The 12,086-nt window shown below is 39.9% G+C and overlaps 1 protein-coding gene across 1 annotated transcript; it reads left to right on the top strand.

Annotated features, from left to right (window-relative positions):
* Window positions 1-8,365: 8,365 nt before the first annotated feature.
* rtn4rl2a (reticulon 4 receptor-like 2 a) lies at window positions 8,366-11,719 on the top strand. Its single transcript, XM_053501808.1, has 3 exons — window positions 8,366-8,545; window positions 9,003-9,229; window positions 9,483-11,719. Exons 1-3 carry the CDS (start codon window positions 8,488-8,490, stop codon window positions 10,572-10,574), a joined length of 1,377 nt encoding a protein of 458 aa, XP_053357783.1. The 5' UTR covers window positions 8,366-8,487; the 3' UTR covers window positions 10,575-11,719.
* Window positions 11,720-12,086: the final 367 nt, after the last annotated feature.

The following is a 12,086-nucleotide window of genomic DNA, read 5'->3' on the forward strand; positions in this document are numbered from 1 at the left end:
TGGTTTGGAACCCTAAACACTGTTAATCTGCATTTTTAAATGAATAACCTTCAATGTTGCAGTACCACCTACACTGTACATATGAGGCTGGTGCAGAACAGCATGTGCATATTGCACACACAATTTCAGTGTAAAGCACCTGTATTAAGCCTTGACTCTGTGTATCTCTTAGTGTCTCTTTCTCCTCTGTGCAATACATTTCAGCTTAATTAAAGCTTAATTCTGTCAACAGGTAATGTGTGCAACAAAGGTGAGCAATAAACTTTCAAAAGATAGATAAGCAGCACTGAGACCTGCATTAACTGCAACTGCATTAAATATACAATGTACAGTATAATAAATAATAAATGTGCTTTCCAGTTAATGGTTCTGTGGTTTAGCTTGACGTAATTGATGGGAATGAGCCTTCTGGGAAGAATGAGTCCCTGAATGTGTTTCAGTTCCAGTAGCAGTCAACAATTTTTTTTTCCCTCTTCACATTAAAGTGCTCTGTACTTGAAATGACTCTTCACTACATTTGCCTTAATTAGGTGCGTCTGAAGGACTGAGCTGAAGCTACCTCAAACAAACACAGAGTCTCTATTCAAGCTGGGTATGGAGTGTCGGAAATGACGGCAGGGGCTGACAAAGATGGAGAGCATGACTTGTGTTTCGGAAAGGGTGGATGAGTATGAGAGTGAGAAAGAAAGTGAGAGAGAGAGTAGGCAGGGGAAAAGACGGCGAGAACAACAATAAAGCATTCAACAGCTTCTGTCAAGGCGTATAAGAGCAGCATGAAAGCTTGTCGCTCAGACGCTGTCAGAGGCGTGACCGTACGTCTCTTTCTAATAAAGCTGCTTGTGCGTTATTCGGGGTGATGCAGCATTAAACTCTAAATACACACATCTGACATCAGCATGTTTCCTCTTCAGTATTACTATTATGCTCACTTCAAGGAACTTAGTAGCTCTGTTGAACCAATAGTTGCACCCAACTTTGGCAATATATCCTTTTACCATAAAAGATACCCACCTCCTTCCTCCATAACTGTACCTATTAGCACAAGTGGAGTGATTTTAAAAACTTTTTAAATTGTTTAGAAGAATCTTTAGTTACATTCAAAGCCTTTGCAGCACATTGAATTTTTAGTCAATGTGCAATTACTTTGAAATGCTTTCAGATCAGCATTCATCCTTTTTTTTTTCAAACACAATACAAAGACTTCAAATCCTACGTGTGTTCATTTTAAATTAAAGAATACTCTGTAGAAAGATAAAGGTTTGAAAGTTACTGCCTTTGATAGACTATTTGTTGTTCAGGCTGCTTAAAATAAAAATTGGTGCCCATCAGAACATGGAGACTGTGCTCGTCTGAACCTGCAGAGGCCAAGATTATGACATGCCATGACTCAGATCAATACTGTCACAGTAGGAGTGTGGCTTGTAGTGCAGACTTAATCAACAGGAGGTATGCAGTCTGCAATGAAGCCATTTAAAAGGTTGCAAATTGCCAGACCATGCTGCCTGTTAATATATAATAAATATTTATGATTAATTGGCAGAGTGAGCTAAATCTCAGCCAGCAAAACGCAGCAGAAAAGATTAAATCACTCCTGGTAGTCACTGGATGAGAAGGTAAACATTCTTTGCTCTCTCAAAAATTAAGGTTACATTTTTTTTATGAAACCCTTCCAAAAAAACAACAACAACAAAAACAAAACCAATAGCCCTTAGCCCACCCTATACGGTAAAGCACTATAATAAATGTCGGTTATATTAATGTAGCCTCGAAAGTGTGTAACTGGCATTTTGATGGGTCCAAAGCAATAAACAACACTCCTCAGAGGCAGTGAATCGGTTTAATAAGCATGAGGCTGATATGTCTGAATATTACTTTATACACAGGGCCTGTACACAGTGTGTGCTCAAACATAATAATAGTGCTTATAAAATAAAATAAAAAAACACTTGTTTATGTATTATTCCAGTTTTACTGAATTCAGTTGTATTTTATTTATATAGCACTTTTAACAATAGAAATTGTCACAAATCAGCTTCACAAAAATTCATATTTAGATCCCTAATGAGCAAGACAGAGGTGACAGGGGCAAGAAAACTCTGTTTAGAGGAACCAATGCTGGACAAATAGACCAATCACCAATCAAAGACTTAAAATATATAACATAAAATATAACATAAATCTAAAATACTTTGTGGAAATTCTATATCTTTAGTGTATTAGAATGAGATAGAAGTCTATAGGAGCAGAACATGAGTCACAAGTGCAGAAAAAAAAGGTGAAGAAGTATCAGGATGAATCAAGCTTGTTCTGAGCCACAGCAATTTAAGTGTGCCAGGATCAGGCGGCAGCAGCAGGAGTGCAGGTACAAATTGACAGAGAGAAAGATCAGATTATTAGGTATGCTTTTAACTTCCACTGGTGTACATTGTGAGAGTGTTGAAGCACGGACTCTGATAGGCCTATCTGTGACAGCATAACTAAAAGGGACATGACTGCCACTATACTACCAATAAGTCTGCATGGTCATGTAAGAGAGGGGAAGAACAGCATAAATACAACCCATTGTACCACAAATCTCCATCTAAATATACATCAACATTCTTACCGCACAATATTAGTACATCCTACGACATCCTGAATGATACACATCCTGGTGCTGAAAATTTGCAGTAAAAGGTAAGGACGTTAGAACAGAAGGTGAGAAAGCAGATGCATTATTACTGCTACATGGCACACCTCTGGAGACAGAAATTAGAGAGACTAGAAAGAGGGGGCGGGTGGGGGAAATGAGAATGAAGGCAGAGTGTAGAGACAAGCAGAGAAGGAGGGAGAGAGGGAAAAAGAGAAGCAGAGGGACTGTGCATGAAAACTAAGAGCGTGAACATGAAGAGAAACCGCAGCGGGGATTTGCATTTAATTATGTGTTTGCATCATTAGAGGCATACAGCGTCAGTGGGACTCCTCGTCATATTCATCCTCACTACCAAAACAGGGAGCGGAAAAAGCGGGGCGGGACGAGAAGCCCATTTTCAGTTAGGTGGATTCTGTGCGTGTACGGAGGCACGTTCAGGATGCCCTCTGGTGCCCTCTCTGAAACTTGATGGCTTTCCCAGGGCATAACCTTGTTCTGTCAGATAGTGTGACAATTTCTCCAGCCGTGACCAGTAGCACAAGACAGAAATCTGACTTTGTGTATCCAGTAAAAGGAAATGTCTTCAGCAAACTGTGTGGCCAGTCTCAGCATGCCAAAGCCAGAAGTCAAAACCCAGAGATAATACTTGGCATAAGCATTCACTCACGCAATCTGCTGTCATTTACTCGAGAAGTCAGAGTGTAACACAATGGGGAATTCTAACAATAAAGATATTTTGAGTTATTTATATACAAATAAGGAAAAATACCTGCAGTTTTATTTATTCATTCATTCATTTTCTTTAGCCAGAGTAATTTTTGAAAACACTAGATGTGAGGAGGGAATACAACCTAATTGAGATGCCAGTCCAGTCCATCACACACTCACACACAGATTCATGTTTCAAGGGAACCCAAACAAACACAAAGAGAAAAGGTAGAGTTTACACACAGGCACCAGGCTCATGATGAAACCAATGATACACAACTGCACCACTATTCACCTATTTATGATAAAGCTAATTAGAAGGGCACTAATCCCCTTAATCATTTTTAGAATTGGCACTAAATATAATATGTTACTAAAGATTTTACTGAGTTTTCAATGCTTACTGATTCTTTAAAAAAAGGCATGACATTTTCAGCTAAAAAGCCTGCATATTCAATTTAATTGTTCGACTAATTTATTGAAAATCCTGAAAATATATAAAGCTTTGGGTGACTTTAAAGTCCTCATATGGCATAACAGCATTTTCAATAACCGCGAGTGTCTCCTTGTATGATTTGTTCTGAATGATATTTATTAAACATCTAATTATTATTTCTATCCCATAGGTATATAAAACATTTAAAAGAGGCATAAGGGCACAATGAACTTCATCACCAACCGAGTCGAAGCAATCGCGTAAGAGATTGGAAACATACTTTCCACCCTATTTCCTCATTAGCACTCTGTTTAGGGTCTTGACTTTCATAAGATGATGAAACTCTTGCTGCTTATTTCAGATCTTAGCTTACACATGGGTTAAAACTGTATTTCAAGGGACATTTTTTTCAAAATGTTCAAAAAACCATTAGTGTTATTTCTCTAGCAGCTTTTTAGGAACCTTGGCCCAGTAATGTTTTATATTCATAAATAAAATGAAATAAAAATCCTGTAATAGTATGTGTGATAACACATGCTCCATTCCTCCTACAGCTGCAAATTGCCTTGTCCAACCTCCATGTTCATAATGTCATCTTTACTTATCTGCCTTATTTGTATTTCTTTTATGGTGACGCATGAAGAAGTCAGCTCTGTTTGTTACTCTTGGGTTACTCTTGGAGGTGGTAAATGCAACGGTGGCCTACAAATATATAAATGGGGAAAAAATTAGCACCGGTTGTGCCGCAACATCAGAGACTATACCTCTATCCCAAATGCAGAAAATCATGTCCAGGTGCTGTTTTTTACTAGACTTTCAGATGCACAGAATTAAAAATAATTAAATTAAATCATATTAGCATTAAATCATAATAGCATTGGTGACACAGTGGTGCAATGATTAGCTCTGTGTCCTCACATCTTCAGGGTTAAGGGTTTGAGTATGCTTTTGGCTCTGTGTGGGTGGAGTTTGCATGTTTTGGTGGGTTTCCTCTGGGTTCTCTGGTTTCCTCCCACAGTCCAATGTTATACAGATTATGCTGCCCATAGTGTGTGAGTGTGTGCATGCTTGTGTTCTGTGATGGACTGGCACCCCCTCCAGGTTGTTTCTCAGGTCATGCCTGGTAGTGATCTGAGATAACCTCCTGCGACCCTGTACAGAATAAGTGGTATAGAGAATGAGTGTGTGAGAATATTAGCATTACTAACATTGTGGTTATGTATCACCCATCCTACACTGATTTTTACTTGCTTAATTATTTTTTGTCTCACTCACTTGTTTCATTGATTTTATGACTATGCCAATTGATTTTACTTGAATTATTCATATCCTTGTTCAACATGTTAATAAGTTAAGTTTCCTGATAACGAATTTTTCATTTGTTAACTTGTTTAACTTACACTAACAAAAAGTGTATACTTAAGTTTTTAATTTAGCCATCATAGTCAATAGAGCTTTAAAATGTTGAACACCATTTCTCTAATTAATCATTTTAAAAAGGCCTTTTAAAGTTTCGCTCTCTGTGTCTTCAGTTTCTTACTTTTGTACAACCAAATACACTTGTAAAGTAACTTCTAAAGGACAGGCAAAATAGATTTAAGGTTGGGTTTTTTTTTGTCTTTTCATTGACTAAAAAAATCTCAAAATTGCTAATAAATTACAAAATAAAATGCATCTTTGTGGCTTTCTGGAGGGAATTCTTACCAAGTGGTTTGTGACAGGTTTTCACTATGGCTGTCTATTCTTTTTGCAACACTATTATTTAGTAAGCTTTCCATGGCAACAGCTGAGACCCCTCTATTGTTGAATTTTTTAAGCAAATTTTAACATTCATTATGTTAGTATTAATTCCCATTAAACATGCCCCTTTATCATTTTTCATCATTTTGAGTAAAAAAAATTCTATATTTCTACCCTGATGCCCAGGGACAAATATACTTTTAATGCCAATATGACCAAATATTTCCAATTAAAATATCAACTGTGATTTTCAGGATAAAATTTTCCCCAAAATCTTTTTTTTTCGATCGTGTCTTTCACCTATTTGATTCCTTTAATAATATTCATACATTTATATTCTTCATCTTTAGTCAGCTTTGAACTTTTCATTCTCTGTCATTTGAGCTCCTTCTCTCTCCTCCGCTCCAACGCAGATTTGTTTAAATGGTGTCAGTCATGCTATGCCTCTGGCTTGGTGATGATACATAGAAAGAGTCACGCATGCACAAATACACACAAACACACATATACACATACTTACACAAAACTCCCAGCTGGTTGCTGGTTGTAGGTGGAGCGGGGAAAGCCTGTTTGTCCAGTCATGCACTGTTAGTGTGGAGGTGGATAGGGAGAGAGGGACGAGGGATCCAAAACTTGAAAGCAAGTGGAGGCGGTGTTGAATAACATGGACATCCTCAGGCTCTTCATGCTTTCTCCGCCTATCTATCTGTTTGTCTGTCTGTCTGTCTGTCTGTCTGTTACTTTTTCTCTCTGCCTTATACTGATGTCATTTTTTATTACGGAACTTTTGCTGTGTTTGATGCACTGACAAAATAAAATACTATTCTGATACGTTTTTGAAGGTACCATCAATGTAAATGTTCTTATGGGTAAAATGTTGTCCTTGATGTAATCCCATTGACTCAGTGACTCAATTTAACTATACTAATATTTGCTCGCTCTCTTAGGTCAGCTGCTCAGTCTCGTTTGGTTGTCCCCAAAACACTGAGAAAACTCAGGAGGGACCGTTCCTTTTCTGTCGTGGGTCCTAAACTATGGAATGATCTGCCGTTGCTGACTGATATTCCTGTGTTTTATTAAAACTGATACTAATTTTTTTGTGTTGTAACCTATTCTTGTTAGGCTGTGTACAGCACTTTGGCTGACCTTGTTGTTTTTTAAAGTGCTCTATAAATAAAGTTGGATTGGAGTTGGATTGGAACTATAGTTTAGCCTGAAGCACTATCCTATACACACACACCGAATATATATACGCATATACACACCCAAGTGATAGACGTTGTGTAGCTCAATGTATAGTAAACACACTAGTAAAATTGTAAAATTAGAAATCAGAGAATAACAACCAAAGAAAACATTATCAAGGTAGAATGCGTATTTTATGTGTGACAATTTATTATTTAGCTACGTACCTTTTAATATTTTAGGGTTGTACTTTATTATAGTCAATATATACTATACGCTGTCTATGTGCAACATACTCCCCAAACTGTAGATATACCAGGGAGATATGTTATGTGGTTGGGTTGACAGCTTGACGCCTGATTGTATCTGAGCTTGAAGGTGAAGGACCTTGCACAACAGTGGCAGCCCAGTGGTGTCAGGGCGCGAACTAGGAACCTTCCAATCAGGAGTTCAACAAAAAAATTAGTACATTACAAATATACCAATATAAACTATTAACTATTTATTTAAGCTATGATTTTTATGGTACCTCAACATACGAGCACTCCGCCCCCGTGTTTCCTTTTTTTCTGCAAAACTTAGTGAAGACATACCACCAAAATGGTATCAAGAAAAAAAATGAAGCCACTTTCTGTTTAATTTTTAAAGCAGCAAATGCCAAAAGAATCATAAACTAGGGTTAAATGAGGCTTAATGTATATTTAATATTTTACTTCATTTACATGTCTTTTCTAAATGTTTGGATTGTTTTTATACACAAAAATATAATTATAGTGTTGGAAATTGGTAATATTGGTAATATTTCGGGTGGCTTGAACGGATTATCTGCCTTTACATTATTTACATATGGAAAAATGTGTTTCGCAATACAAACTTTCGCTTTAGGAACGCGCCGAACGGATTAAATTCGTATGCCAAGGTACCACACTGTATTATGCTGAATAAAATTCTCCATTAAACCCCTAAAGAAACATTAATTTCAAAAAGTGTACATTACACCAGCTCTAGGGTGGCTAACTTCTCCTCTGTAAAGTATGACTCTGAGACTGAAGCTTCTCACTATGGAAGACGCAGGAAAACCACTCCTAAATGGTGCCAAGAAACAAGCCGCGTGCACACTTCTCTCCGGTCCTATCCTCCTCTTCTCGGTGCAGTCATCATTGCCGGGCTGGGTGCCCGCTCTCTCCCATCCCCGCCCCTCCCCGTTGGCTCGTGCGCGCGCGAGCGACTCGGTGTCTGTGGACCAATGTGCGCACGGCACAACTTCCCTCAAGCCTTATCGGATACGTTGGCTCGTGCGCGCGCGCGCCCGTTCTCCTAGGTTGCCAGATTGTGTCAACTTTTTTTTCTGTCTATTAACAGTTCAAAACACATTAAAACTATGTTCAAGTTGATGTACAATTACAGGTTTTCAATTAACATTATAACAAACATATACAGCGCGCAAAGCTTTAATAAATGTGCTTAAAATGAGTAACCTATCCAAACCCGTAGCCATCGTTCCACTACGGTTGTGCGGGGCACCGCGCAATCTGGCAACGCCGCCCCTCCTCTTCCGTTTTTCCACCCCCTCGCTCGAGCCTGACCCGGTTGATGACGTAGGAGAGATTCCGTGGTGCCCACCGACGTAGGCGCCGCGCCGCCGGGCGACTATAAACGGCAGCCGGTGCGAGCTTTCGGCACTCGCTCTCATCAGTCGCTCCGACTCAGGAACCAGAGCATCAGCGGAGATAGCAAGGACCCGCTCGCCTCCTTAAGGCTAACTCGCTTTCGGCTTTGGTTCGGAATGGAAACTTCTGTCTTTACGCGGAGCCGACGAAGCTCCATGGCGCACGACTTCAAGAGTAAGTATCTTCTGCACTTTGCTTATTTCTTAGGCTGCGCTCTATTTCAAACTTCTCTTGCTTTAAAATGTTATTCTCTCAATGATCTTAGTATTATAGTTTTATAATATTATGTACATATGATTTAAACTTATAGTAAATGAATATCTGTTACGCACAGAAGTGATACAACATTCAAAGTTGTTTAAATACATTTTGTGGAACTTTGTGACGAGTTTCTTTTACTTTTAGTTTAATCATGATTCTTTTAGAAGCTGAATAGTTCATTTTTAACTTAAGTCAACTTTTGCAGGGTTTTGCCAGATTATGTTTGTTGCAAACGCATTAGAACCTAGAACATGCTTTACATACTTAAATATGTCACTCAGCACTCAGTTATAGGAAACTCATTATGTGAGCAGTTACTTTAGAGTCTGAGCTACTTTCTTAATAGACCATGTTATGTCTGTTTTCTTAGGTGGTCTCTCGCTCTGGCTGGTGGTCTGGCTTGTTGTGGTTAAGCCTGCACCTGTGCAGAGCTGTCCACACCTGTGTGTGTGTTACCCATCTCCCATGACCGTGAGCTGCCAGGCGCAGAACTTCACCGTTGTGCCCACCGGTGTCCCTTATGAGTCCCAGCGCGTCTTTCTGCAAAACAACCGCATCACAGAGCTGAGAGTGGGCTCTTTTGGTTTTGGGACTCAGGTATGTGAGTCTATAAGATACAGTTTTAGATTGTGTCATGAGTATTGTTCTTGTAAAGTATTAAGTGTAAATGTATTATCTTAAACTAATTTTTTATTCTCACCTTTTTCCCCTTATCGCTTCCTTTTCTTTTCACATTCCTCACTACCCCTCCCCTCCCCCATGCTTTCTTTTCAACTATTTTCTTTACACCTATCTCTCCCTTCATTTCCTTTACCCTCTCTGCTTTTCTATCTTGCACCTCTCTCTTCAGGTTCTGTGGCTCTTCTCCAACAATATTACTTGGATTGAGGCTGGTGCTTTCGGTGAGATGCGTGATCTGGAGGAGCTGGATCTGGGTGATAATCCTCATCTGCACCGTCTGGAGGGAGGAGCTTTCCGTGGCCTGGAGAAGCTGCAGAGCCTCCACATGCACCGCTGTCGTCTGGCTGCCCTCCCCCATAACATCTTCCACAAGCTCTACAGCTTACAGTATCTCTATCTGCAAGAGAACCAGCTCCATTTCCTCCAGGATGACCTGTTTGCTGATCTTATCAACCTCAGCCAGCTCTTCCTGCATGGCAACCGCATCCGCACGCTGTCTGAGAATGTGTTCCGAGGCTTGGTCAATCTGGACCGCCTGCTGCTGCACGACAATCGCATCCGCCAGGTTAACCGCCGCGCCTTCCGAGACCTGGGCCGCCTCACCATGCTCTTCCTCTTCAACAACTCATTGGTTGAGCTTCCTGGCCAGACAATGCGTGATGTGGAGTCCATCCAGTTCCTGCGGCTTAACAACAATCCCTGGGCCTGTGGTTGTGAGGCTCGTCCTCTCTGGGACTTCTTCAGGTCCAACCGGGTCTCCAGTTCTGAGCTGCTCTGTAGCACTCCTACTTCTCGCCGTGGCCAGGACCTTCGCTTCCTGCGTGAGATGGACTTTGCTCTGTGCCCCCTGCCTGATCCTGGCTCCCTGGCTGGAACCACCACCACTACCTTCAGCACCAAGACCCGCTGGTGGTTCTCCAAACACAAGCCCATCAGCTCCACCAAGGGCATTTTTGAGAAGAACACAGAAACCCTGAAAGCCCATCCTTTCTCTGCTGGTAAACCCTCAATCACATCCACATCCACGAAGTATGAGCTGGGTGAGGAAGAGGCGCTGCTCCCTAAATTGGACAAAGAAGAGTATTGGGCCAACTATGGCAATGAGGATGCAGGTATCACCTCACTGCGTTGCTTCGAAGTGGAATGCCCTGACTTTGATACCCTTCCCCCCTTCGCGTCCTCATCTTCTTCCTTACCTTCCACTCTCTTGCTAGTTGTTATGTCCATCCTGACTGTATCCATCCATCTCCTCTTTGGCTGAATTTTCATATGTTAGTAAGGGATCTTGATCCCCCATTTCTTCTTCTCCCCCTTGGGGGAGTGAAGACCCCGTTTACACAACCTAAATCATATACCTGATTCCTGTTTAACTTCTACTTTACCTGTATCTTTGTTCTGTTCAGTTTGAGCCTCTAGCTTATCTAGGCAACTAGAGGGCACTATACTGATTTAGGATACAGTAGGGGAAGCAGGGAATTCGGGGCAGGTACTGCAGTGCAGGCCATTAACACAATGGAAGGTAATGATAGCTACTACCAGAGGGCTTGATTAGTCAACTGGTACACTGTCCTCCTTCCTTGTGGACTTTTCATATATATCACAGTCTGTATGGACTGGGGATATATGGATCCATCCTAGGTTTATGTACAACATTTGTATACTTATGCCGTTTTTTTGGCTACTATTAGTGCTATTTTGGCTATTGTAAATGCTGCTTGTGATGGTCCTATGACTATAACTGTCTTTATAATTGCAGCTAATACTGTTACTCAAAGTGCTACAGTTAAAGTGCTACTATCGGCACTGCTTACAGTAATGTTAGGTAGACATGATTTTTAACACTATACTGGTTTTATCAGTTAAATTACATCACATTATAATCACTAGATGAACTGTCCAGTGTCAGTCATTATATAACATATGTCAAAGGATATCAGATGATTCAGGGAAAGCAGAGTGATGGAGTGTGAATGCGAAAGGAAAGCTGTTAAAAATGGTGAGGAAAAGGTCTAGGTAAGATGTCTGAAAAACTGCAAGTAACATATGGAGAGAGAGAGAGAGAGAGTGCACGAGACAACATTCTTAAGACCAAGAAATCCTTGATGATCAGGATGTCTTTTGTTTTCTCATTTGTCTCTTAACAGCAATTAAGTCATTAGTAATGTCCTGTATATATATCATGACATCATCAAAGACAGCTGTACATAGAGCAATGAAAAACCTCATGTTTACTGATCTGTCTGTTTATGTTTACTGATCCCTAATTGGTTCAGAATGTCATTGAAATCATTTCTGTTGTCAGCGATTGATGAATGAATTTTATGTCAGTTTCATGTCTTTCAATGTGAAACTTTGTCATGGACTTTTCACTTTGTTTTCCCTTTTTTGAAATATAAACAATTTTGTCTATTAATTTGCACACTGTGAGACTCTCTTTTTAACCTTTTAGATCTTCAAAGCCCATCTGGTTTTTAAATCTTAAAAAAAGAAAAAGAATTAACACTATGTGAGAACCTCATGTCAAATCAATGCTAAATCCCCCAAGAGGGGAGCACTGAGTTAACCCAGATACTTTCAGTCAATGGCTTTAAAAATTATTCAAAAGAAAAATCAATGCGATAAAAGACTTGAGACATCTTAAAATGAGACAACAAATACTCATGGACAAAGAATGCGACTAGACTGATAGTAGGAGGAATAGACTTGACTAATGAACTGACTAATGTATTGACATTTGGCACATTGTTCAACATCAGAAACTGTTATGTTTAAG

This window comes from Clarias gariepinus, chromosome 8 (assembly GCF_024256425.1).
Source record: "Clarias gariepinus isolate MV-2021 ecotype Netherlands chromosome 8, CGAR_prim_01v2, whole genome shotgun sequence".
Classification (NCBI taxonomy): Eukaryota; Metazoa; Chordata; class Actinopteri; order Siluriformes; family Clariidae; genus Clarias; species Clarias gariepinus.

Excerpts from the sequence above, each read along its gene's own strand:
- rtn4rl2a (XM_053501808.1), top strand. The coding sequence starts at position 8,488 with ATGGAAACTTCTGTCTTTACGCGGAGCCGACGAAGCTCCATGGCGCAC. Across the intron at positions 8,546-9,002 it reads CATGGCGCACGACTTCAAGA|GTGGTCTCTCGCTCTGGCTG; the intron begins GTAAGTATCTTC and ends CTGTTTTCTTAG. Across the intron at positions 9,230-9,482 it reads CTTTTGGTTTTGGGACTCAG|GTTCTGTGGCTCTTCTCCAA; the intron begins GTATGTGAGTCT and ends CTCTCTCTTCAG.